This window comes from Schistocerca nitens, chromosome 2 (assembly GCF_023898315.1).
Source record: "Schistocerca nitens isolate TAMUIC-IGC-003100 chromosome 2, iqSchNite1.1, whole genome shotgun sequence".
Lineage (NCBI taxonomy): Eukaryota > Metazoa > Arthropoda > Insecta > Orthoptera > Acrididae > Schistocerca > Schistocerca nitens.
In genome coordinates this window covers 960,189,129-960,215,748 of record NC_064615.1, presented here as the reverse complement: position 1 = coordinate 960,215,748, position 26,620 = coordinate 960,189,129, and the positions used below count along the sequence as shown (strand labels likewise).

At 43.1% G+C, this 26,620-nt stretch overlaps 1 protein-coding gene across 1 annotated transcript in view; it reads left to right on the top strand.

Moving 5' to 3' along the window:
- Window positions 1-26,620, top strand: part of LOC126234739 (N-acetylglucosamine-6-sulfatase-like) — a 102,107-nt gene that overhangs the window by 63,394 nt on the left and 12,093 nt on the right. The window contains exons 6-7 of the mRNA XM_049943485.1: window positions 15,755-15,956; window positions 21,623-21,933. Coding sequence (XP_049799442.1) covers window positions 15,755-15,956; window positions 21,623-21,933 — 513 coding nt within the window. The remainder of the gene's footprint in view (window positions 1-15,754; window positions 15,957-21,622; window positions 21,934-26,620) is intronic.

Here is a 26,620-nt window from a genome sequence, read left to right as displayed (position 1 = left end):
GATCACATTTCTTGAATATTCAGTGTAAAATTTGGCTTTTAATAGAAATTGTGAACACTAGTTTTGTACCACTGAACAATATGTAAAAATTAGGAAAGGCAGCCATTCACCTATAGATGATTGACATGTGATACAGAGAGACACAAAATAATATAGAAATTTAAACAGCCTCCGAGATAACACTCTACTAGTGTAAGTGCACACATTGAATCTCTCACACAACAACACAGACACTCAAATTCACCCAACTGCAACTCCACTGTCTCCCACCACGGATGGATGCACTCATATTTTTGTATGGTTGTGTTTGTGAGAATATGTACTTACACAAGAAAGAAACAATGGTTCAAATACTACACACATGATTTATCTGTTTGTGAAGGGTTGTCATCCCTCATTTTTATTTATTGTTTTCTCTGTTCAATTTTCATTACTGTAGTAAACAATAAATAATATGCTCCACTGAAAAACATCTAAAATTTTACCTTGCATTACAGGGTAGGAGTTTCATTTTACTATATTATACAGGGTGTATCACAAAGAGTCTTCTGATTTTAAAAAATTGTAACTATTATGTTATTTGAGATATTTGCATGAACAACAAACTGTTGGAAAGAGCAAACACTCGAATTTTACATGGTTACTGCTAGGTAGCAGCAGTGTGCACCCACTTCAGTTCTAGTAAAAATGGTATCAGGACAACAGAAAGCACTTTGTGTTCTATGTTTGGCACAGTAAGGGTCAGTAATAACTGTTCAGTGTGCCTTTCATACTAAGTATGATGCGGATCCTCCTTGCAGTAGCCACCAGAAAGATTGCGGGAGGCGCACATTGGCACAGCGTGTCACGGACGGTAGTTGCTGCAAGTAGAGTCCCATCCACCAGAGGGCACGCGAGAATTCGGACGCGACCTCTGCCGGCATAACAACAACAACATCAACATCATCAACAACAACAACAACAACTCCGGCAGCATGGGCCGGGCCCAGTCAATCAACATCGGGCATGCCTAGGACACAGTCACAGTCTACGCTAAGTGAAGTGTGACGTAAACGTGAACAGTGTTACTACACAATTGGCGACGAGTAGGGTCGTTCTTTCGCGTGTTGCATCGTTGTTCCGGTTTCGCAGCTTCTCCACGGCATGGAGGATTTGGTGCGGGTTTTGGTTGCACAGCAGATGGAGGTCATGGCCACCATGAAACAAGTGCTTCCGGCGTTGCTCTCCACGCCGTCTGCTCCAGTGCCGTTCCCTCCTCCCTTTGCCCCGTATGACGAGACGGCGGAGGATTGGGACGCATATGAACATCGCCTTCGGCAGCATTTCCAGGCGTTTCATGTTGCCGATGCGGAGGTATGTCGTGCTCTCTTCTTGTCTTGGATATCTCCCTCGCTGTATCAAGTTTTGTGGCAGCTAGCGCCGTTGCAGGAACCCTCGTCCTTGTCTTTTGACGCATTGTGTTCCTTGCTGTCTTCATATTATCGCTGCCGCACACATGTTGTGGCGGCTAGGGTCGAGTTCTATCAATGCAAGAAACAGCCCCATCAGTCTTACCGGGTGTGGGCTGCTACCCTGCACGGTCTTAGTCGCAAGTGTCATTTTGTCACGGAGCAGTCGCGAGAGTCGTATGCCCACGTTATGGTACGCGACGTCATTGTTTGTTAGACCTCTGATAGGGAGGTCCGGCAACGGGCCCTGCAGTTAGAAGACCCTTCCCTCGAGGAAGTGCTGTCCATTGCTCAATCGTATGAAGTCTCTCACACAGCAGGTCAACAGCTGGAAGCGTGGTGCGACGTCGCGGCAGTTCAGGACGGCGCGGCCGCGTCCACTGTGTCCGGGATGGACAACGTGCGAGCGGTACAATCCGGCCGTTACGGCCGCTCCCGCACGGCGCGTAAACAGAATTCCAGCTGCCGTCCTGTGCGCCGTGCTATATACATCATGATCGGTCAGAGTGCCCCCAGCGTTGGGCCGTTTGTCGCAAATGTAATAAAAAAAAGGTCACATTGCTAAAGTTTGCTGCTCAGCCTCAATAGAATCGAAGGAAGCAGGTACAGAGGACATGGACGTTGACATTCAGGAAGTTTCATCGGGCCAGGCTCCCGACGCATCGGCCCACAAACTCTTTATCGAGGTGTCGGTTCGGTCGCGCCGGTTACAACTGCAAGTAGATACAGGCGCGGCAGTTTCGTTGTTGAATGCACAAACTTATTCCGACCTTGGATCACCCCCGTTGGCGCCAGTTTACCGGCGTCTACGCGGTTATGGTAAACAGTTCATTCCCCTACTGGGTCAATTCACTACTGACGTGACTTACAAATCAGTCACTCGGCCTATTACTTTTATTGTTGTCAGTGACGCGAGCTCCGCTAACCATTTTGGCCTGGATGCCTTTCAAGCTTTCGGTTTTTCTATCGCTGACACCATACAGTTGGTCTCCGAAGACGTTCCCTATCAATCATTGGAATCTTTGATCTCAGACTTTCCAGATATTTTTGAGGAGGGCCTGGGGCATGTTTCAGATTTTGAAGCTCACTTAACATTGAAGGCGTCGGCTCGCCCACGTTTTCTACGCGCGAGGCAGATCCCCTTGGCTCTCTGCCCTCAGGTAAAGGAAGAGCTAGACCAGCTGACAGCCCTAGGGGTCGTTCTTCCCATTTCTTCTAGTGAGTGGGCTTCGCCCCTCGTTATTGTACAGAAGCCCTCGGGAAAATTACGTCTTTGTGGCGATTTCAAGGGCACCATTAATTCCCAATTGGTGGTGGACACCTATCCTTTGCCTCGTGCTGATGAATTGTTCTCTGCCGTGGCGGGAGGCCAATATTTTTCGAAAATCGATCTGTCGGAGGCTTATCATCAGATACCACTTGATGGGGACTCCAAACGGCTGGCGGTCATCAACACCCCATTTGGCCTTTACCAATACCAGCGGTTGGCCTTTGGAATATTCAGTGCCCCGGCGATATTCCAGCGTTATCTTGAGCATGTCACGTCGACAATCCCTCATTGTATTAATTACCTGGATGACATAATTGTCACAGGCCACAGCATGAAGGAACACTTGCACAACCTTCGCACCCTCTTTCTCAAAGTCAGGTCTGTGGGCTTGCGTTGCAACCTGCATAAGTCAACCTTCTTCCAACCGTCCATTGAGTATGTGGGCTCCACCATCTCTCGGCACGGCATCCAGCCACTAGGAAGTTTGGTCCAAGGTATCGTCAACCTTCCTCGGCCCGCTTCGCTGAAAGAGTTACAAGCTTTTTTAGGCAAGATAGCCTATTACCATCAGTTCATTCCCAGGGCTTCCACTATAGCCCACCCCCTGTACTGCCTTCTGCGCAAGGGTGTTCCTTTTGATTGGTCGCCTGCATGCGAGCGAGCGTTCACCTCGTTGAAGGGCCTCCTCACGTCAGCCCCTTGTTTGGCTACTTTTGATCCCCATAAGCCGTTGGTCCTGGCTACAGATGCTTCGCAGTATGGGGTGGGGGCGGTCCTGGCCCATCGCAACGCAGATGTTTCCGAGCAACCACTGGCATTTGTGTCTAAAACGCTTAGTCCTGCGCAGGCCCATTACTCCCAGGTGGAAAAAGAGGCTTCGGCCATGGTCTACGCTGTTACCAAGTTTCACCCTTTCTTGTATGGCAAGAAGTTTCAGTTAATCACTGACCATAAGCCGTTAATATCGTTATTTGGCCCCGCCTCTCAGATTCCGGATAGGGCGGCCCACAGACTACAGCGCTGGGCCTTGTTCCTCTCTAAGTACCATTATGACATTCATTTTCGCCCTACAGGACAGCATGCCAACGCCAACGCTCTTTCCCGTCTTCCGGTGGGCCCGGATCCTATGTTCGATCGAGAGGAGATTATGTGTTTTCATTTGGATGTGGCGTCCCACCAAGCGGTTGATGGCTTCCCGATCACTAGTTCTCGAGTCGCCAGGGAAACGGCAGCTGACCTGGTTCTCCGGCAAGTAGTTCGCCTCATTCAGCAAGGGTGGTCTTCCCGCCCTCCGGGCCGGGCCTCGGACCCTCTTCGTAATTATTTTCTTCTACGAGACCGCCTCTCAGTCTTGGAAGGAGTTCTCCTTCTGGCTACCGATGATACAGCTCCTCGCGTGGTTGTTCCTGCAAGTTTACGAAGGGATGTCCTCACGTTATTACATGCGGGGCACTGGGGTGTTTCCCGTACTAAAACCTTGGCTCACAGACATGTGTACTGGCCCGGTATTGACAGAGAAATTGAGCACTTGGTGGCCGCCTGTTCCCAGTGTGCGAGCCAACAAGCATCTCCCAGGGCAGCGTTCTCTTCATGGCCGCCGGCCACCCAAGCATGGGAACGTGTTCACATCGATTTTGCGGGCCCGTTTCTCAATGGCTTTTGGCTCATTGTCATTGATGCTTATTCCCGATTCCCATATGTGGTTCGCTGCTCCTCAATCACTTCAGAAGTTGCAATTCAGGCACTAGCAAAAATCTTTTCAGTGGAAGGTCTGCCAATCACCCTGGTCTCAGACAATGGACCGCAGTTTATTTCGCAGACCTTCCAGGATTTTTGTAGGCGCTTCGGTATTCGGCACGTTTGCTCTCCCCCCTTCCATCCACAATCAAATGGGGAAGCCGAGCGCATGGTGCGCACATTTAAGACGCAGATGAAAAAGTATGTGCACGAATTTCCTGCGGAGGAAGCATTGACGTTTTTCTTGACGGCATACTGGACCACACCAATGGGAGAACGCAGCCCCGCAGAGCTCCTCCATGGGCGTCAACCTAGGACTCTGCTGCACCTCCTCCGGCCTGGTCCTCGCCAGTCTTCACAAAACGGAGTACCTGGCTTACCACTAGGTATGTCGGTCTGGGCCCGTGGGTTTGGTCGCAATCCACGTTGGATACTGGCGGTGCTCCTGCGCTGAAATGGTCGCCGGCTCTATACCTTGCAGGTGGGGGTCTGGGTGGTATGTCGTCACCAAAATCAGTTACGTCCACGTTCGGGCACCCACCCTCCGACTTCTCGGATACCGGCTTCCCCATTGCCGGCACCTATGTTGGTTTCGCAGGGGATGTTACCTCCTCTCCCCGCTGTGACTCTGCCACACTGCGATGGTTCTCAGCCTTGGCAGCCTCCAGTAGCTCCAGCACCGGCATCGCCAGCGTTTGAGATGCCCCAGCGAGAGCCGGCCCCCCAGCAGGCCCAGTTTCTCAGGAGGCTGGTTCACCTGTGGTCGTCCCTTCCCCATCGTCCCCACCACTGGGTCTTGCCCCTCCTGAGGTGGAACAGGATCCGGAGTTCGACAGCTTGTCGCCCGTTCTGTCCCGGGCTCCGGTTGTGGGATGACGGGGGCCTCTTCGTGTGGGTCACTTCCAGCCGTATTCGAAGGTTCCGGCTCGAGGGTTGGCAGATCCCCTCGACTGTGGCCTTCCAATGGATGTGGTGGTCATCACTCCTGCCCGACGCTCCACCTTCCGATGCAGTGGATCACAGTGGCTTCACCCCGTGAAGGAGGAGGAGTGCAGTGGCCACCAGAAAGATCGCGGGAGGCGCACATTGGCACAGCACGTCATGGACGGTAGTTGCCACAAGTAGAGTCCCGTCCACCAGAGGGCACACGAGAATTCGGATGCGACCTCTGCCGGCATAACAACAACAACAACTACTCCGGCAGCACGGGCAGGGCCCAGTCAGTCAACATCGGGCATGCCTAGGATACAGTCCCGGTCTACGCTAAGTGAAGTGCGACGTAAACGTGAACAGTGTTACTACACTCCTACAGTACAAAGCATTAGACAATGTCATCAACAATTCTGAGAAACAGGTTGTTTGTGTAAAGGAGAGTCCATTTTTCTTTGTCATTCATGCTGTCGTTGCGCATCAACATTGCTTGGCAACATGCCACACAGGCAGCCATGTGGTCGTCTGTCAGCATTCGTGGTACCCACCTGGATGACACTTTTTGCATTTTCAGGTCGTCATGCAGGATTGTGTGCACAGAACCCACAGAAATGCCTACTCTGGAGGCGATCTGTTCAACAGTCATTCGGCGATCCCCCAAAACAATTCTCTCCACTTTCTCGATCATGTCGTCAGACCGGCTTGTGCGAGCCCGAGGTTGTTTTGGTTTGTTGTCACACGATGTTCTGTCTTCATTAAACTTTCGCACCCACAAACGCACTTTCGACACATCCATAACTCCATCACCACATGCCTCCTTCAACTGTCGATGAATTTCAATTGGTTTCACACCACGCAAATTCAGAAAACGAATGATTGCACGCTGTTCAAGTAAGGAAAACGTCGCCATTTTAAGTATTTAAAACAGTTCTCATTCTCGCTGCTGGCGGTAAAATTCCATCTGCCATATGGTGCTGCCATCTCAGGGACGTATTGACAATGAACGCGGCCTCATTTTTGGAACTTTACATTGGTTAAATTCCTCATTAGAGGTGGATCTCTTCATCCTGTGGCTGAGTGACCTTCCCTTCCTTTTCAGTGTTTCCCAATCTTCAACCTGAAACACTGAAATATGAGAGTGAAAAGTTTGGTTAATTTGTTAACGAAGCTCTTCTATCTGTTTTCTATATAGCTACATTGGAATGATACCAGATAATGCTTGTTTCTGGTACTGTAAGTAGGGCAAGTCGTATTGCTAGTATCCATAGTAGTTCTCCTTGGTATGCATTACACGTTGTAAAATACGAAGGGAGATCGGAAAGTAATGCACAATAATTTTTTTTCTCCCCTGTTATTACAGCTGGAATGTTGAAATTTCTTGATGATATAATTTGTACTACAGACGGCATTCTGTTTTCATGTGCAGTTCTAGTGATAGAAGCTTGAACTAAGAAACAAACATGGCATGCATGTTACTATCAACAACTTGTGAAGAACAGTGAACTGTAGTTTGATATTTGTGGACCAAAGGGCAAACCAAATAAAATTCACAGGGACATACATGGTGTGTGTGTGTGTGTGTGTGTGTGTGTGTGTGTGTGTGTTAGGACAACTAATATCTTCAGGTGGTGTGCATTGTTTAAAGAGGGGCATGTGAACCTTAGTGATGCACCACACAGTGGGCAGCTGGTAACAGCTGCAACCTCACACAATGCCACAGCCATTGAAGCAGCAATTTTGTATAACTGGTATGTGCAACTGCAAACTGTATCACAGCAGTTCAACATTTCCTATGGTGCAGTGTATGGTACTGTTCATGACATGTTGAAATTTTGTAAAGATAGTGCTTGCTGGGTGACTAAGAACTTGACAGACAACCAGGAGGGCCATTGGATGATGACATGATCACTTAATGCACCATGCAGCCAAAGGGTTATGACTTTCTGAAAGTAATCATCACTAGTGATGAATTATGGGCATATCACTACATGCCTGAAACCAAGCAGTCCTCTGTGGAGTGAAAACTTCCTAGTTCCCCAGTACAGATAACTTCAAAGTGACTTAATCTGCTAGGAAGGTTCTTGTGACAGTGTTCTGGGATACACATGGTGTGCTATTGATGAACTTGGATAAACACAGGACTACGGTGAATGCTGCAGCCTACAGTAAAACTTTGGTTGAACTGCATAGTGTCCTTTGTGACAAACATCACAACATTAGTGCCAATGCTGTCAAACTTCTTCCTGAAAATGCTCGCCCTTTGTTGCTGCTCTTATTGGCGAGAAAATTGCCAAGTTTTGATGGAAGGCACTCCAGCATCCATAATACAGCCTGGACCTTGTAGTATTTTACTTTATCTCTAAGGTCCCATGGAGAAATTACTGGCTGGCCAATGCTTCACAACAGATGCAGAAGTGAAATCGGTGATCCACAGATGACTACACTTGAACCAAATGAACTTCTACAAACAAGGCATATGGTACTGCAATCAGAGAAATGTGTTGTAAATGTTGGTGACCATGTAGAAAAGTAGGTACAAGATTTAACTTCATTTGTGATTTTTTTAAAGGTTTTGGTCATAAAATTACTGTGCATAACTTTCCAATCTTCCATCATATATAACAATGGTAGTGTCTTTAATTATTTGAAGCTAGGTTTGTGTCCTCTATCCTCACTGTATTCTTCTATAATTTAAATACATTGGTCACATTTTTTTTTTCCTGAGCCCACTTAATGGTATAATATGCTATATGACTACATATAAAAGCATAATAGACAGCACTCATCACCAGAATACTAACAAAAAGGTATAGTTCCCTCCGGGTGAGTATATACATATCTCTTTTGTTGTGCAGTTACCTCAATCACTCACTCACACATTGTGTTTCATCAATCCCATCATGAAGGACGCACTTCAGGGATAGTGAAACATGTCAAGTTACACATCAATGGTCAGAAGCTATCACTGATCAATATTTCTATCAAGTGTACATTTTTTTTGAGTCAACAGTCTTCTGACTGGTTTGTTGTGACCTACCACGAATTCCTCTCCAGTGTCAACCCCTTCATCTCAGAGTACCACTTGCAACCTACATACTCAATTATTTGGTGGATGTATTCCAATCTCTGCTGTCCTCTACAATTTTTGCGCTCTACAGCTCCCTCTAGTACGGTACCTTGGAATTGATTCCCTGACATCTTAACATATGTCCTATCATCCTGTCCCATCTCTTTATCAATGTTTTCCCTATATTCCTTTCCTCTCTGATTATGCGCAGACCACCTCATTCCTTACTTTATCAGTCCATTTACTATTCAACATTCACTGAAGAAAAGTTGCTACTCACCATATAGCAGAGATGCTGAGTCGCAATAGGCACAACAAAAAGATTCACACTATTATAGCTTTTGGCCATTAAGGCCTTTGTCAGCAGTAGACACACATACACATACGTAAACACACACACTCACGCAAACGCAACTTGCACACACGTCTGCGGTCTCAGAGAGCTGAAATCATTCGAGCAGCAGCACCAGGGCATGATGGGAGTGGCGACTGGGTGGGGGGAAGGAGGAGGCTGGGGTTGGGAGGGGGAGGGATAGTATGGTGGGAGTGGCAGACAGTGAAGTGTTCAGCTTAGACGGAGGGCAGGAGAGAAGGTGCAGAGGGGGTAGGGGTAAGTAGTGGAAAGGAGAGAAATAAAAAGAAATAAATAAAAAGAAATTAAATGACTGGGTGTGGTGATGAAATGGCGGCTATGTGGTGCTGGAATGGGAACAGGGAGGGGGCTGGATGTGTAAGGACAGTGACTAAAAAAGGTTGAGGCCAGGAGGGTTACGGGAATGTAGGATGTATTGCAGGGAAAGTTCTCACCTGCACAATTCAGAAAAGCTGGTGTTGGTGGAAAGGATCCATATGGCACAGGCTGTGAAGCAGTCATTGAGATGAGGGAGATCATGTTTGGCAGTGTGTTCAGCAACAGGGTGGTCCACTAGCTTTTTGGCTGCAGTTTGTCGGTGGCCGTTCATGCGGACAGATAGCTTGTTGGTTGTCATGTCTACGGAGAATGCAGCACAGTGGTTGCACCTTAGCTTGTAAATCACATGACTGGTTTCACAGGTAGCCCTGCCGTTGATGGGACAGGTGATGTTAGTGACCGGACTGCAGTAGGTGGTGGTAGGGGTATGTATGGGACAGGTCTTGCATCTAGGTCTATCACAGGGGTATGAGCCATGAGGTAAGGGATTGGGAGCAGGGGTTGTGTAAGGATGGACAAGTATATTGTGTAGGTTCGGTGGACAGTGGAATATCACGGTTGGAGGGGTGGGAAGGATAGTGGGTAGGACATTTCTCATTTCAGGGCATGATGAGAGGTAATCGAAACCCTGGTGGAGAATGTAATTCAGTTGCTCCAGTCCCGGATGGTACTGTGTTACGAGGGCAATGCTCCTCTGTGGCCAGACTGTGGGACTTTGGGAGGTGTTGGGAGACTGGAAGGGTAAGGCACGGGAGATTTGTTTTTGTACAAGGATGGGTAGATAATTACGGTCAGTGAAGGCTTCAGTGAGACCCTTGGTATATTTTGAGAGGGACTGCTCGTCCCTGCAGATGCAACGATAACAGGTGGCTGGGCTGTACAGAAGGGACTTCTTGGTATGGAATGGGTGGCAGCTGTCGAAGTGGAGGTTTTGTTGGTGGTGATTATGGACGGAGGTACTGATGTAGCCATCTCTCAGGTGAAGGTCAAAATCTATGATGGTGGCTTGTCGGGTTGAATAGGACCAGGTGAAGCAAATGGGGGAGAAGTTGTTGAGGTTCTAGAGTAATGTGACTAAGGTGTCCTCACCTTCAATCAAGATAACAAAGATGTCATAAATGAATCTGAAACAGGTGAGGGGTTTAGGATTCTGGGTTTTTAGGAAGGATTCCTCTAGATGGCCCATGAATAGGTTAGCATAGGATGATGCCATGTGGGTTCCTGTAGCCGTACCATGGATTTGTTTGTAGGTAATGCCTTCTAAGGAGAAGTAATTGTGGGTGAGGATATAGTTGGTCATGGAGACCAGGAAGGAGGTTGTTGGTTTGGAATCTATATGGCATCTGGAAAGGTAGTATTCGATACCAGTAAGGCCATGGGCATTAGGAATGTTAATGCACAGGGAGGAGGTATCAATAGTGACAAGCAGGGTACAGTGTGGTAAAGTGACAGGAAGTGTGGAGAGTCGGTCAAGGAAATGGTTGCTATCTTTTATATTGGAGGATAGGTTGCAGGTAATAGGTTGAAGGTGTTGGTCTACGAGAGCAGAGATTCTCTCAGTGGGGGCACAGTAACCAGCCACAATGGGGCTTCCTGGGAGATTGGGTTTATGGACTTTAGGAAGCATGTAGAAGGCGGGAGTGTGGGGAGTGGTAGGGTTAAGTTGAGAGATGGACTCTGGGGAGAGGTTCTGGGATGGGTCTAAGGATTTGAGTAGTGACTGGAGATCCTGTTGGATTACTGGAATGGGATCACTGTGGCATGTTTTCTAGGTGGAAGTAACTGGCAGCTGACAGAGTCCTTCTGCCACGTAATCCTTGTGGTTCAAAGCAACAGTGGTGGAGCCTTTGTCAGCGGGTAGGATTATAAGGTCGGGATCAGTTTTTAGATAGTGGACTGCAGTTCTTTCTGCAGATGTAAGGTTAGTTTGCATGTTGAGGGATTTGAGGATCCTTTCCACCAACACCAGCTTTTCTGAATTGTGCAGGTGGGAACTTTCCCTGCAATACATCCTATGTTCCCATAACCCTTGTGGCCTCAACCTTCGTTAGTTGCTGTCCTCACACATCCAGCCCCATCCCTGCTCCCAATCCAGCACTACACAGCCGTCATTTCATCACCACACCCAGTTTTTTAATTTATTTTTATTTCTCTCCCCCTTCCACACGTTCTCTCCTGCCCTCCATCTAAACCACAACACTTCACTGTCCGCCACTCCCACCATAAAATCCCTCCCCCTCCCCTCCCCATCCCAGCCTCCTCCTTACCCCCACCCAGTCACCACTGTCATCATGCACAGGTGCTGACGCTCACAGTGTGGTTTCAGATCTCTGAGACTGCAGATTGTGTGTGTGTGTGTGTGTGTGTGTGTGTGTGTGTGTGTGTGTGTGTGTGTGTGTGTGTGTGTGTTGTCCCTACCATACAGTGCTAGGCTCCAAACATACATTCTCAGAAATTTTTTCCTCAGATTAAGGCCTATGTTTGATACTAGTAGACTTATCATGGCCAGGAATGCCCTTTTCACCAGAGCTAGTCTGCCTTTGATGTCCTTGCTACATCTGTCATTGGTCATTTTGCTGCCTAAGTTGTAGGATACCTTAACTTCATCTACTTTGTAACCAATTCCTGATGTTCAGTTTCTCACTGTTCTCATTTCTACTACTTCTCATTACTTTTGTCTTTCTTCCGTACTCAGTAGATTTTTCATTTCATTCAGCAGATCATGTAAACCTTCTTCACTTTCACTCAGGGTAACAATGTCATCAGTGAATTGTATCATTGATATCCTTTCATTTTCAATTTTAATTCCACTCTAAAACTTTCTTTTATTTCCATTATTGACACTTCAATGTGCAGATTGAACACGAGGGGCAAAAAACTACATCCATGTCTTGCATCCTTTTTAATCAAGCACTTTGTTCTTGGTCGTCCTTGGCTCTTGTACATATTGTATTCTACCCATCTCTCCCTATAGCTTACCCCATTTTTCTCAGAATTTGGTGCAACTTGCACCCTTTTACTCGTAAATTGTCAAATGCTTTTTTCAGTTTGATAAATTCTATGAACATGTCTTGATTTTTCTTTAGCCTTGCTTCCATTATCAACTGCAACATCAGAATTGCATCTCTGGAGCCTTTACCTTTCTCAAAGCCAAACTGATTGTCATCTAACACATCCTCAATTTTTGCTTCCATTCTTCTGTATATTATTCTTGTCAGCAACTAGGATGCATGAGCTATTAAGTTGATTGTGCAATAATCCTTGCACTTGTCAGCTCTTCTAGTCTTTGGAATTGTTTGGGTGATATTTTTCCGGAAGTCAGATGGTATTTCGCCAGACTCATATATTCTACAAATGGACATGGATAGTCATGTTAGAAATTCTGATGGACTGTTAGCTATCCCTTCTGCCTAAGTCTTCCAAAGCTTCTTAAGTTCTGACTCTAATACTGGATCATCGATCACCTCTAAATCAACTCCTGTTTCTTCATCTATAACATCAGACAAATCTTCCCCCTCACAGAGGCCTTCAATGTACTCCTTCCACCTATCCACTCTCTCTTCTGCATTTAACAGTGGAATTCCTTTTGCTTTCTTAACGTTACCTCCCTTACTTTTAATTTCATGAAAGCTTGTTTTGACTTTCCAGAGTGCTGAATCAATCCTTCTGACATTCATTTCTTTTTTTCATTTCTTAAAAATTTTCATGCTCAGCGACTTGCATTTCTGAATCTCCTTAAACACTTTTGCACTTCCTTCTTTCATCAATCAACTGAAGTATTTCTTCTGTTACCCATGGTTTCTTTGCAGTTACCTCCTTTGTACCTATATTTTTCTTTCCAATTTCTGTGACTGCCCTTTTTAGAGACATCCATTCCTCTTCAACTGTACTGCCTACTGAGCTACTCCTTCTTGCTGTATCTATAGCTTAGGAGAATTTCAAATTTATCTTGTCATTCCTTAGTACTTCTGTATCCCACTTCTTTGCATATTGATTCTTCCTGACTAAGCTCTTAAACTTCAGCCTACACTTCGTCACTACTTTGTGATCTGGGTCTATATTTGCTCCTGGGTATGCCTTACAATCCAGTATTTGATTCAGAATCTCTGTCTGACCATGATTTACTCAAACTAAAATCTTCCCATACCACCCAGCCTTTCCCATTTATATCTCCTGTTCTCGCGATTCTTGAACAGAGAATTCACTACAACTAGCTGACATTTGTTACAGAACTCAATTAGTCTTTATCCTTTCTCATTCCTTGTCCCAAGCCTTTATTCTCCTTTAACCTTTTCTTCTACTCCTTCCTTTACAACTGCATTTCAGGCCCCCACGACTATTAGATTTTCATCTCCCTTTATGTTCTGTATTAACCTTTCAATATCCTCATATACTTTCTCTATCTCTTCATCTACAGCTTGCGATGTTGGCATATATATATGAACTATTGTTGTCGATGGTGGATTGCTGTCAATTCTGATAAGAACACCCTATCACTGAACTGTTCACAGTAACACGCTCGCTGCCCTGACTTCCTATTCATAACAAATCCCATTCCCATTATACTATTTTCTGCTGCTGTTGATATTACCTAATACTTATTAGACCAGAAATCCTTGTCTTCTTTCCATTTCACTTCAGTGACCCCTATTATATCTAAGATTGTGCCTTTGCATTTCCCTTTTCAGATTTTCTAGCTTCCCTACCATGTTCAAGCTTCTGAATCCACACCCTGACTCATAAAACATTATCCTTTCATTGGTTGTTACTCAGTCTTTTTCTCACGGTCACCTCCCCTTTGGTAGTCCCCTCCCAGAGATCCGAATGGAGGACTATTCTGGTATCTTTTGCCAATGGAGAGATATTCATGACATGTTTTTCAATTACAAACCACATGTCCTGTGGATACACATTATGTGTCTTTAATGCAGAGGTTTCCAATGCCTTCTGCATCCTCAAGCCATTGATCATTGCTGATTCTTCCACCTGAAAGGGCAGTCCCCCCCCCCCCCCCCCGCCCCCCCTCCCCCCACCACCACCACCACCGCCACCACAGGCAAGAGAGTGGCAAGAGAGTGGCAAGAGAGTGTCCTTAACCTCTGTCTGCTCCTCTGCCCTCTTTTGACAAGGCTGTTGGCAGAATGAGGGTGACTTCTTATGCCAAAAGTCTTCAGCTGCCAATGTTGATTATTAATCAATATTTAAGTTGTGGTGGGTGTCGGATGCAGAATCGAAGAAGTTTAGATTACTAACCAAGCAGCGTGAAATACTAACAACAAATTATCACTAGTGCCAATCTACTCAAACTGTTAATTACAGTAATTACTTCAAGAGTACTTCAGATGTGTATGTTGGGAGAAAAACAACTATTTTGAAAAAGGTCACTATTCTTCCTTCTGCACTACTTAGCTCCAAGAAAATTTGGAATCAATTGTTATCTCAAGGAAATTAACAGCACTCAGTTCTTGTCCATTGGTGTCTTATGATTCTCTTTAATATGGAGGTCTTGTGCTCCATCTTGATTGATACAGAGGGAGTTTGTACTACACTGAGGTTCAAAACTATCAGTCATCCAACCTATTTCATACTCAAACATTTCTATTGTCTCTGAAGTTATAGACAGTGCTACAGCATTAGCAAATAAATAACTGCACACAGATGGTCTAATTATGTTATATAGCAAGTCGTTAATATAAATAATAAATAAGATTACAATTAGTAACAAACCTTGCACTAGCAAGTTCCCATCCTCTCGACTATTAATAACTTTCTACATTCTAGTACTAAGATGTCAGTAATTCCACATAGTTTTCTGTAAACACATAAATCTGCAGTTTATTTAATATCATTTCCAAAAGCTTCAGACGAATCAAAAAGTCTACTGTTGGTCACAAAATTATTAAATTTACTTCTCTTTTTGATTTTGGTGTAGTATAGTGAATTTATTTTATGGGTTCATCTGAAGCATGTTTCATATTGTTTCATTTCATAGCCTTGTCCTTTCTCATATAATCCAGCATACCTCATAGAAAGATCATCTCTGTTGCTGGTATTTCACTCAGATCTTTCTTTGTCCATGTCCAACATTCTGATCCATAGGTCCAAACTGATAGATGAAATGAATTGTATATCATGATATTTTCTTTGGTAGGTATTTTCCAATTCCTAATTATGTCTGATACAGAATAATGAAATTTAGAGCAATTTTCTATGTACTCTGAAATTTATTCCTTGATGCTTCCTTTCTTAGTTATCTTGCACTGTATCTACACATTATTATAAAATCTTCCATTGAAATAAATGTTAAAATGCTTGCTAATAGATAATTGTGGCTGATGTTGTTGACTTCTAGCAATGGTGTTAATGGATGTTTATGATGAATTACAACTCTGTGCCAGATTTAAAATCACTACTGCCTATCCTTGCATTTACGATCCATACTATCCAGGTAAAAATATAAATCAGTAATGAGTGTCTATTAACTTGAATACATTTGCTAATGTGTTAGAAATTTCCATTATTGCCAGTACTGTCAGCCAACAAATTTCCAACTGGTAAAACATGATAATAATTTTGCATATGAACATTTATATGTTTTTCCTTTTGTACAGGATAAACACTGGCTTTTACGCATGTCACCCAGTGTCTTACCAGAATCTACACTGGAAATACTAGATGCACATTATCGCAACCGCTGGGAAACTTTACTATCAGTGGATGATCTAATAGAAAGTGTGATAATGGAGCTTGAATCATTAGGAGTGTTAGACAATACTTACATAATATACACTTCAGACCATGGTTTTCATATAGGTAAGAGTTTTATTTTATTAATAGTTGACTTGTCTGTCTCATTAAATTGATGTTAATATGCTTCCATAAAGTTAAAGATACAGCAATGAAAAGTACCAAACAATGAAACTAATTTGTTTGCTTGTTCCATGTCACGCTTCTCACCCAATTAATGGACATTGTGTTACAATATGTAACATATTCTTGTAGCAGTTAAATTTACTGAAATGAAATCAATTAAATGTAACATCATGAAATGATATAAATGAAATATATTTTGGAATGCTAGACTTGTAATGTAGTAAATGTGGGAAATGAAAATTTGTGCCACACCAGGATTTGAATCAAAAATCAGATCATACAAGCACATCTCCAGAACTAACCAAAATACTCATAATTTTATATTTTTCCACTTAATTTTTCTGAACCAACAACCAGAGGTTCTTCTCATGGCAAGTGCAAGAAGTAGGTCTGAGTTTCTCTTCCTCTACTTCTTGTTTGTACATGGCTGTGTCAACATGCCAAGATCTAGGGTGAGGGGCAAGGGGGGAAAACCAGGGTGTCTGCCCCAGGCAGAAATTTCAGGGGGCACCAAAGTCATATGCTTGAAGAAAATAACCTTGTTTCACAAAGCACCTAGCATCCAGGGCACATTGGTCTATCGATTATTCACATGATTTTGAAATGCATCCCAGCTGGTTTTTGAACAGTTTTGAACACATTCTAAGCTGATTTCTGAATGAATGGTAAGTTGATTTTTGAATGTGTGCATAGTGTATATGGTGTCTCTGCCAGGGGAATCCCCATGGCATCTAGAAATAACAAACTTTTCTACAGCCAAAGGGGACAGGGCTATACAAGTCGAGCCGAATAAACTCAAACAGGTGATTGCAGACTACCAGAATGGAAATAAAAAACTAACAGAAATAACAGGTTTGAAAGATTACATATTAGTTCCTCGGTGTGCCCAAGAAAATGAAATTTTGACAGAAAACTTTTGTCAGAATGGTACACTACTAGGAGCTCGTTGTACAGTCCCCAGTTACAAGCAGCTTAAGTTCTATTCTTGGATAAGCATGGAAAATGCATTGTACAAACAAGTAATAATGCCTAACTGGAGAATAAATGCAGGATAACTAAACAGGTGATTCTGGCAGGGTTAGTGAAATTAACCAGAGAATAAGTGTTGACAATGGCAGGAATAGCTACAGAATTATTGACGACAAGATTGTTTTTTAGAATGAGGAAGGAGAAGAAATGGGGACATGACAAAAGTTATATGGATGAATATGACAATACCAAATAAATTTCATACTACTACTTTTTGATCTTATGCTTGCGAAAATGGAGCATATGAATGAAATGTGAAACTATTTCCTAACATAAAACTTTTGCTTATAGTAGGCCTATTAACCATTTGACATTGGTATTTTGTTAATTATGTTCTGTCATGTTACTTATGTAAAGAAGGTTCACAAAAATGACCATTTGTGCCAAAACAGTCTCATTTATTTGGCATGTGTTACAATTGCTGCAACATTAGAAAGGTCTATTTCATTTTGTCTAGCAGACAGTGACAAAATAGATGTAATCAGATTGAGAAACTATTCATATTAACAGCTTTTTCAGTAGTAGATAATGATAGTTTGATTTTTCATGTAGCAAAACATTTGACAAACTTTTATGAGGTAAGAGATTCTTTTGCAGAAAGGAAAGCACTCCATGTAAAACTATAGCAAGATTAGAGAGAAAACAATTATGGGACCTAAGAATAGAAGAAATTACTGTCTAGCTCGTCTTTTGTCTTTATTTGTTTTATGTTTCCTATATTTAATTTTATGTCACACAAAAGAGAAAGTTATTAGTTAATAGGCAATAAAGAATGTAAATTTTCAGAATAGTTCCTATTCTCCTGGTCACAAACAATCCTACACAGTATTAATTGTGAGTTCCTATTCTCCTGGTGACAAATAATCCTTCTCAGTGGTAATTTTGAGTTTTTTTAAGGGGGTTAGGACATCACACCGTCCAGCTGGGAGTGAGAGAGGCAGCAAATTGATGGCTTCCATTATAAAATATACACTTTTGAATTCCACAAAGCAAAATATAGTGATGTGGAACAGAAGAATGCTGTGTGAAGAGGCTTGTCACTGCTCTTTGGCACACTTAAGACCAAATAATATGTCTTACATTTCCTCGAACACATATGTTTTATGTTCCACACTCTTCAGAAGATGTGGGCTACAAAATGAACATACGTTTGAAAAACTGATTTTTTCAGTTTGTGATGTCTTATCTCAAATGCTCCATGGTGGTGGGGGGGAGGCGGGGTCGCTACTATCAAGTTTTTGCCCCAGCTGTGTGTCACTCGTTTTCTTCAACATACATCTAATTAGTGCTTAACTACATCCCTTTTGGTGAAACTTATCTTCAAAATGTTGTAGCTCAGCTGGAAGATCTGTGTGGGACTTCTTTCTTTCTTTCTAAAAGTGGAAGACATCCATTCTGTTGCAGCTCTTTGATGAACTGTAAGTTTTTATGGACACATTCAGGTGGTCCAGGAACTTATTCATAGCTCTCTTCCATGTTCCAATATGATGAAGGTGTCATCCACATAACAGAAGAAGTTTTTAGCTTTGAGAAGCCTATGGGTACTCCATCAACTTGTACATAGAAATCCCCACCACATCTGATGAGATTACTAAGTTGTACTCAAGTGGTAGGCATGTGAAGATCAGAGGCAGGTCATCCTTCTGCAGCAGCATTCCTTTGCATATGGTCATGAGTTCGTGATGAAGAAGCAGTCTGTGGCCTGCCAGTGGAAATGGCCTAGGGAATTAGGCAAGAAACATGCAGGATCATGAACAAATCCCAAGTTCCAAAATCAAATATTACACAAAAGAATGGAAACCACTGATTGCTAAGAGAAGATAAAACACAATAGGCCTATGTGCTTGAAAAGGACATGTTACATTTCTATTGTGTGCTGCAGACTACCACTGAAAGACAAGCTCTCTGCTACAGGATCCAGCCAACAGGAAATTAAGGTAGGACACAACACCAAAGAGGGCAAGAAAAATAATAGTTTTGCTTTACGTGTCAGCTGTAACAAAAGAAGATATGAAACTGCTCTCTCTCAAAGTTCGAGCAGCAACATGCTTGTATGAACTGCCTAAAATTCACAAAGAATGTGCACCACTGTGGACAGTAGTCAACACCTTTAATTTGCCCATGTATGGAGCGACTGAGTATCTAGCCTCCCTTCTGAAAGCAATAGTGAACATTGCACTCATCATGGGAAGATCTTGGCTCAATTCATGACCTCACTAAAAGGGATGTGGCTGTAGAAGAGTGACCTGCTTGTTAGCTTAGCTTAGCTCTTTTCACACAAGTATCACTAAGACCTCTGTAGTCTTAGAAGATCTTTCTCAGCCCCAAACAGGAAAACTATAACCTACATGAGATGTGGTGGGGACTTAAATGAACAAGTTGTTGGAGTAGTCATAGGCTTGTCACTTGCCCCTGGGATTCTCAGTCTCTATATGGGGAACTTTGAGGAGATGGTACTAAGAACTGCATGGTTCACACCTAAAAACTTCTTCCATTACATGGATGACACATTCATTGCATGGAAACATGGCAGAAACACACTGAATTGGTTCCTGAACCACCTGAGCAATATCTGTCAAAACATACAGTTCATGATGGAGCTAGAACAGAATGGATGTCTTCCATTTTTAAAAAGAAATGAGACTCACACAGATATGTAGCTCCATGCAATGAACTGTCATCATTCAGCACAGTAGTACAATATTCTAATAACTTTAGTTCGCAGCACCTCCCTATTTGCAACAAAGACAGCTTCCCAGCTGAGTTGCAACATCTTAAAGAGACACTTTGTCAAAATAGATAAAGCACGTGCAGATCACATGTGCACTGAAGAAAACAAGCAACACAGCTATCTGCAAATACGAGGTAGAGCAACAGGAATTTGCCTTTACTTTTAACCACTATATTGAGCATCCTTCGGCCAAAATTGTTAGACTCATCAGAAAAAACAACTTCAAAACTAATTTTTGATCAATATAAAACTGAAAGATATGTTTGGCTTGGTAAAGGCCAAACTGAAACTCCAATTATCTGGTGCATACATCATCGCTTATGAGGGTGGACAACACATCAGGCAAACACAGTGTTGCATCTTGCAACACTGCAAGAAACACAGTAGATGCCCACTTCTGGGGCATAAAGGTAAGTTGGCAGTGGCAGAACACAGACTCAATGAGGGACATATGTTCAAATTTGAGAAAACAAAAATGTTGTGCTGATCTGGTGGCTTTTGGCAGAGTATTATGAATAATCAATTGAGATAAGGCTCCATGAAAGTCTCATCAAGAGGAATGAGGGCTACCAGCTAAGTTTGGTATGGAACCCTGCATTAACATTAACAGCTACACACTGAGACAGTGCCTAGCAGTTAGCTGTTTGGGAGTCTGGATGGAACCGAATGTGCCGAGAGTTAAATGACAGTCTGCACCTCCCCCCACCATCATGGGTCACCATGCCTGCACCATGGGGAAGAATTGAGGAGAGGTGGCCACCACTCAGGGATGCTCACATCATCTCAACACTTTGCAAGAAAGTGATGAGACTGGCACTCATTAAAACATAATAGAATTTCAGTGCAGCCACCCAAGTGGAAGTCCATGAAGATTTCATGAGCAGTATACACTAGCAAAGGCTAGATTCACACAGAGGAGATTTTAATAATTTTCTATGGGATTAACTTTTATCTTCTAGATACATCACTTCAATGTCAATGATTTCCAAATGGTGCTCTGAAACCATAATATGTATGCTGACATCCCACTTCTATCTTTATTTTCTTGTGTTGAATTTAATAATCTATCATTTTAATTTTGAGACTTCTTATGTTTTTTTGTGGAGAATTCTTAATGAGTGTTCTTCCATGCCATGATTTTGCTCAAACTGCAGTATTTGGTTTGGTTAGTAGCTGGTTTGGTTTGGTTAGTAACTATATTCACCCAGCAGCTATGGGTTCCCAATAATTTAACCTACAAAAGAATTAGTGAAAACGTTGGAAAACGCTATCAAAGAAGATACTACAGGAAATTTGTCACACAAGTGTCCTTTTACTAGCAGTATTCAAGTGCAGACTGTGCACGTACGACATGCCTGAGCGACAGACAATGCATGTCACACATGTGTGAGACTCTTGTCTCCTTCTAGTAACTTTCCAAGTTGTTGAACTCATTATACAGTTTTCCTTTTTACAACAGGTGATAGGTAAGTATAGATGCAGCCAATGAAGTACATTTTTTCAAAGTGTCCTTTTCGAATTGTTAAAAAAGCAATTAATATCCTGCATTAGAGACAATATCATAAATGATTTTGTTCATAGCTGTAGTTGAGCAGCTGCAGAGTCAATGATTTGAGCCTATTTCACTTCTGAAGATCACAATTTAAACTGTTGGAACTGGTAAAATGAACCAAGCAAAGGTTTTCTTATGCAGTTGATGATTAACTTTTTATCTTTGTTGTGCAATCATAAAAGTGAAAACTATCTTTTCATAATCAAAAAATTGCTATTGTATACCACCAGATGTGGCAAGAAAAAATTACAGAAATCACAAATGGTTTATAGATATTACATTTTTCTGCTACAGGTCAGTTTGCAATGCCTTGGGACAAACGGCAGCCCTATGAATTCGATATTAGGATTCCTCTTCTGTTGAGGGGACCTGGTGTACCAAAGGGCCAGATTATATCTGATCCAGTATTAAACATAGACATTGCACCAACTGTTATTGACATTGCAAATCTTTCATCTCTGGTGGAACTGGATGGCAAATCATTTAAGGAATCCTTAGCAGGCCAGAACACAACTGGGAGAGAATTTGTAATAGAATATGTAGGTGAGGGATCTGATCTCACTGTTGATGAAGATTGCCCTCTAGTGCTGGATAATAAGCTCATGGTAAGTGCATTACTTATTAATACATATTTGGTTGAACATAAATATTGAAAATGGAAGGAGGTAATGTTTAAAGAATTGATTGTGAACATCAAGATCCATAAAAAAGTGACTTAAGTGCAAGTACTGAAATACCAAGAACTGAAGAATGGGTGGAATGCAAATCACAAATGGGAGAAACAGACACAGAACCTAGAGCTTTCATAACTGAAAAATAATGACTTTGTTGTGAAGAAAAATTATCTAGGCTCTAAAAAAAGCAATAGAAAGACAAATACTAACAAAGAGATAGAGGGGCTGGCCAGTACTTACCTCAGCTCAGTACAGCCGACAGATGCACAAAAAACAGAACCGAAAATTTACATTCCTAGCTTTCGGAATAAGTGTTCCTTCATCAGGGAGGAGAGAGGGGAAAGTGGATTCAGTTACTCACAACCCAGGTTATGAAGCAACAGGGAAAGGAAAACAGGGAGGGTAGCAAGGATGGAGGCAATAGAAAGACATACAGGTGAAGGAGGAAATAAAAAAATAACCAGGGTTGCACCTGATTCTCTTCCTACAGTCATATGTGAGTGATAGCTCAGACTGACTTTACCTTCCCTAGTTTATTTGCATATATTTTTCCTATTTTTGAATACAGCTCTTCCTCCTGAAGCTTAGAATATAGCATCTAGTTTTTCTTTTACTACATTTTTTTCTTATGCTATCAGATTTGCTCCAATTTATCCTGATTTGGTAACTGGGTAAGTGCTCTTCTAATATGTGACACAGAGTTAAGCTGCATCTATATGGCTATACTTTTAAAGAAATATCTCTTATGTAATGCAAATTTTAATTGTTAAAAACAACTGCTTAAACCAAAACTAACAGAAGAACATAACTACATACACAGGTACAAAGTAAAGAACCAAATGATGGTATATGTGGACAGTAACTCTATTTGCTTTGCTTCCTTTGGAGTTAACCTACTGTGCAAAAATTGTTCTCTTGTATCTTGAGTCATATAACCAGGGTTTGATACCTACATAAATTATTCCATTATATTATCTTGTAACTGAAAGCATAGGTTATCCACAGATTGTTTGCTATATTATAAATAAACAGAGAAAAGAATTTTCAATTACAATGGCGTTTTGTGATAATGATAATTGAAATGACTTCTTTTCTTGCATAAACTGGGAACAGTGAGTACCATATGCTCAGTGAGGTCACAGTACAAAAAAAGGCAGCTTCTTTATTTTGACTTTGGTGCACAACCTGTGGTGTTTCATTGCCAACACAAAGCAGACTTTAATAAGATCTATCCACAGAACAGTCACTCAAGCATTGGTTAAAACAATTTAAGAAACTAACCAAGTTTCAAAACAAAAAGGCTGTCGCAAATAAGCTTTCGGCCAACAAGACCTTTGTCAAAAATAGGTGAAACACACACACACACACACACACACACACACACACACACACACACACTCTGCAAACACAAATGCATGGTGGGAGTGGCAAGTGGGTGGGGGTAAGGAGGAGGCTGGGACAGGGAGAGATAGTAGGGTAGGTGTGGGAGCAGTGAAGTGCTACTAGGGAGTGTGCAGGGATGGTGTGGACAGAGGGTAGAGCACCTAGGTGCAGTCAGAAAGTTAGACAGAGGGCAGGTGGTGATTGGGGGGTTGCAGTACCTTCTCTCCATCCACAAAGTTCTCTTGCTATGGAATCCCAAATTCCTGGAACCCATAACAAACATTGAAACTCTTGCCTTCCAGGAACTAGTGCAACATGCACAACACCACCTCAAAAAACTCTCCACCCTGCTCACTTCCTACTCCTGCCTTGGAATACTGCTGTCCACCACCTCTAAAAAAACCTCCAACCCCCCCCCCCCCTCCTCTCAACTCCCCTCATAGATGGCAAACCCTGTCTCTCAGACCTACTCCATTTACCCCACCCTCCATAACTCCCTCCCGCCATCACACAGAATCCAGAACCCAAAACACAGTCACGAACCTTTCCTCCAGAAGCCTTAGCCCCACAGAAATATCAGCCCTTTCCAAAGGCCTCAACTTAGGCCTCACTCCCAAATTCGGTGATTCAGTTCTTCCTCTGGTCCCTATGGTGAAAACACTTTTTCACCACCAACCCTACCAATTAGAGTCAACCAAAGACCAATGTTGAACCCTGACTGACTCAGATCACTCCTCCATCCATCTGTGATCCATCCCTACTGCCCCCAAATCACCCCAATAATTTTCTTAACCTTGAACCTTGCCTCACCATCATTCCCCAAATCCCTCAACATGGAAACTAACCATACATCTACAGGGAGAACCACAGACCACCAGCTAAAAACTGATCCCAGCCTTATAATCCTACCTGTTTTGAATTGCAAGGATTACCTGGTAGAAGAACTCTGCCAGCTATCAGATACATCCACCTACAAAATTTGTTACAGTGACCCAATTCCAGAAATCCAGCAGGATCTCCAGTTACTCTTCAAATCTTTAGGCCCATCCCAGAACCTCTCTCCAGAGTCCATCTCTCTGCTCACCTCTATCACTTCCCGCACTCCTATCTTCTACATGCTTCCGAAAGTCCATAAACCAAACCACCCAGGATGCCCCATTGTGGCCAGTTACTGTGCCCCCTCTGAGTGAATCTCTGCTCTTGTAGACTAACACCTACAACCTATTACCTGGAACCTACCCTCCTATATAAAAGATACCAACCATTTCCTCCACTGACTCTCCACAGTTCCTGTCCCTTTACCACACAGTGCCCTGCACATCACTGTTGATGCCATCTCACTTTACACTAACATCCCTAATACTCATGGCCTTACTGCTATTGAACACTACCTTCCCCATCACCTGACAGATTCCAGACTAACAACTTCCTTCCTAGTCACCATGACCAACTATATCCTCAACCACAATTACTTCTCCTTTGAAGGCATTACCTCCAAAGAAATCTGAGGTATGGCTGTGGGCACCCGCATTGCACAATCCTATGCCAACCTATTCATGGGCCATCTAGAGGAATCCTTCCCAGACACCCAGAATCCTAAACACCTCACCTGGTTCAGATTCACTGATGATATCTTTGTGATCTGGACTGAGGGTGAGGATACTCTATTTACATTTCTTCAGAACCTCAACAGCTTCTCCCAAATTTGCTTCACCTGGTCCTACTCAACCCAACAAGCCACCTTACTAGATGTTGACCTCCACCTCAAAGATGGCTACATCAGTACCTTTGTCCATATCAAACCTGCTAACCACTAGCAATACCTCCACTATGACAGCTGCCACCCATTCAACACAAAAAAGTCCCTTCCAAACAGCCTAGTCACCCATGGTCATCACATCTGCAGTGACAAGTGGTCCCTCTCAAAATATACCGAATATCTCACTGAAGCCTTCACAGACCTTGTACAAAAACAAATCTCCTACTCCTTATCTTTCCAGTCTCCCATTAACTCCAAAGTCTCACTGTCCAGCTACAGAGAAGCATTCCCCTCATAACTCAGTAGCACCAAGGACTAGAGCAACTGAATTACATTCTCTGCCAGGGTTTTGACTACCTCTCGTCATGCTCTGAAATGAGAAATGTCCTGCCCACCATCATTCCCAACCCTTCCACAGTGGTATTCCACAATCCACCAAACTTACGCAATACACTCGTCCATCCTTACACAACTCCTGCTCCCAACCCTTTACCATAGGGCTCATATCCCTGTAATAGACCTAGATGCAAGGCCTGTCCCATCCATCCTCCCACCACCATCTACTCCAGTCCGGTCACAAACATCATCTATCCCATCAAAGAGAGGGCTACCTGTGAAACCAGTTATGTGATCTACAAGCTAAGCTACAACCACTGTGCTGCATTCTATGTGGGCATGACAACCAACAAGGTGCCTGTCAACGTAAATGGCCACCGACAAACTGTAGCCAAGAAACAAGTGGACCACCCTGTTGCTGAGCACGCTGCCCAGCATGACATCGTTCATTTCAATGACTGCTTCACAGCCTGTGCCATATGGGTCCTTCCCATCAACACTAGCTTTTTGAATTGTGCAGGCAGGAATTCCCCCTGCAATATATCCTACATTCCTGTAACCCTCTTGGCCTCAACTTTTGTTAGTAATTGTCCTCATCCATCCAGCCCCTTCCCTGTTTCCATTCCAGCACTACACAGCCCTCATTCCACCAATACACCCAGTCTTTTTACTTCATCTCCCAGCCCTCTGTCTAAACTCCCAACTGCACCTAGCTGTCCTACCCTCTAACTGATAGGGAACATGTACACCATCCTTATCAGTTGCATGAAGTTAGAGGAGACATTTACCCATATCCAACCAAAATACACCCAATATACTAATCAGGAGCTATCCATTCACAACAAAAAAACTAAAGCTGTATGTGTACAAAGGTCATGTGTTTAAGGACACGAAACTACTTAATTCACATGTATCTAAACCATGTGGAATTTGTGATGAACCTTCTGATTATAATGCATGAAGCATCTTTTCACTACTGATGAGGCAACCTTCCCTCTGTTCTGTTCAGTGAATAGAGTGGTAGAGCTTGTTGTAAGAATCAGTGGGTTGTTTAAGAATGTCAGGAACAGATCCAAGCAATAATCAATGTGATTAAACCCTTACTTTTCTGTGATGATAGACACAGCAAATAATTTTCCT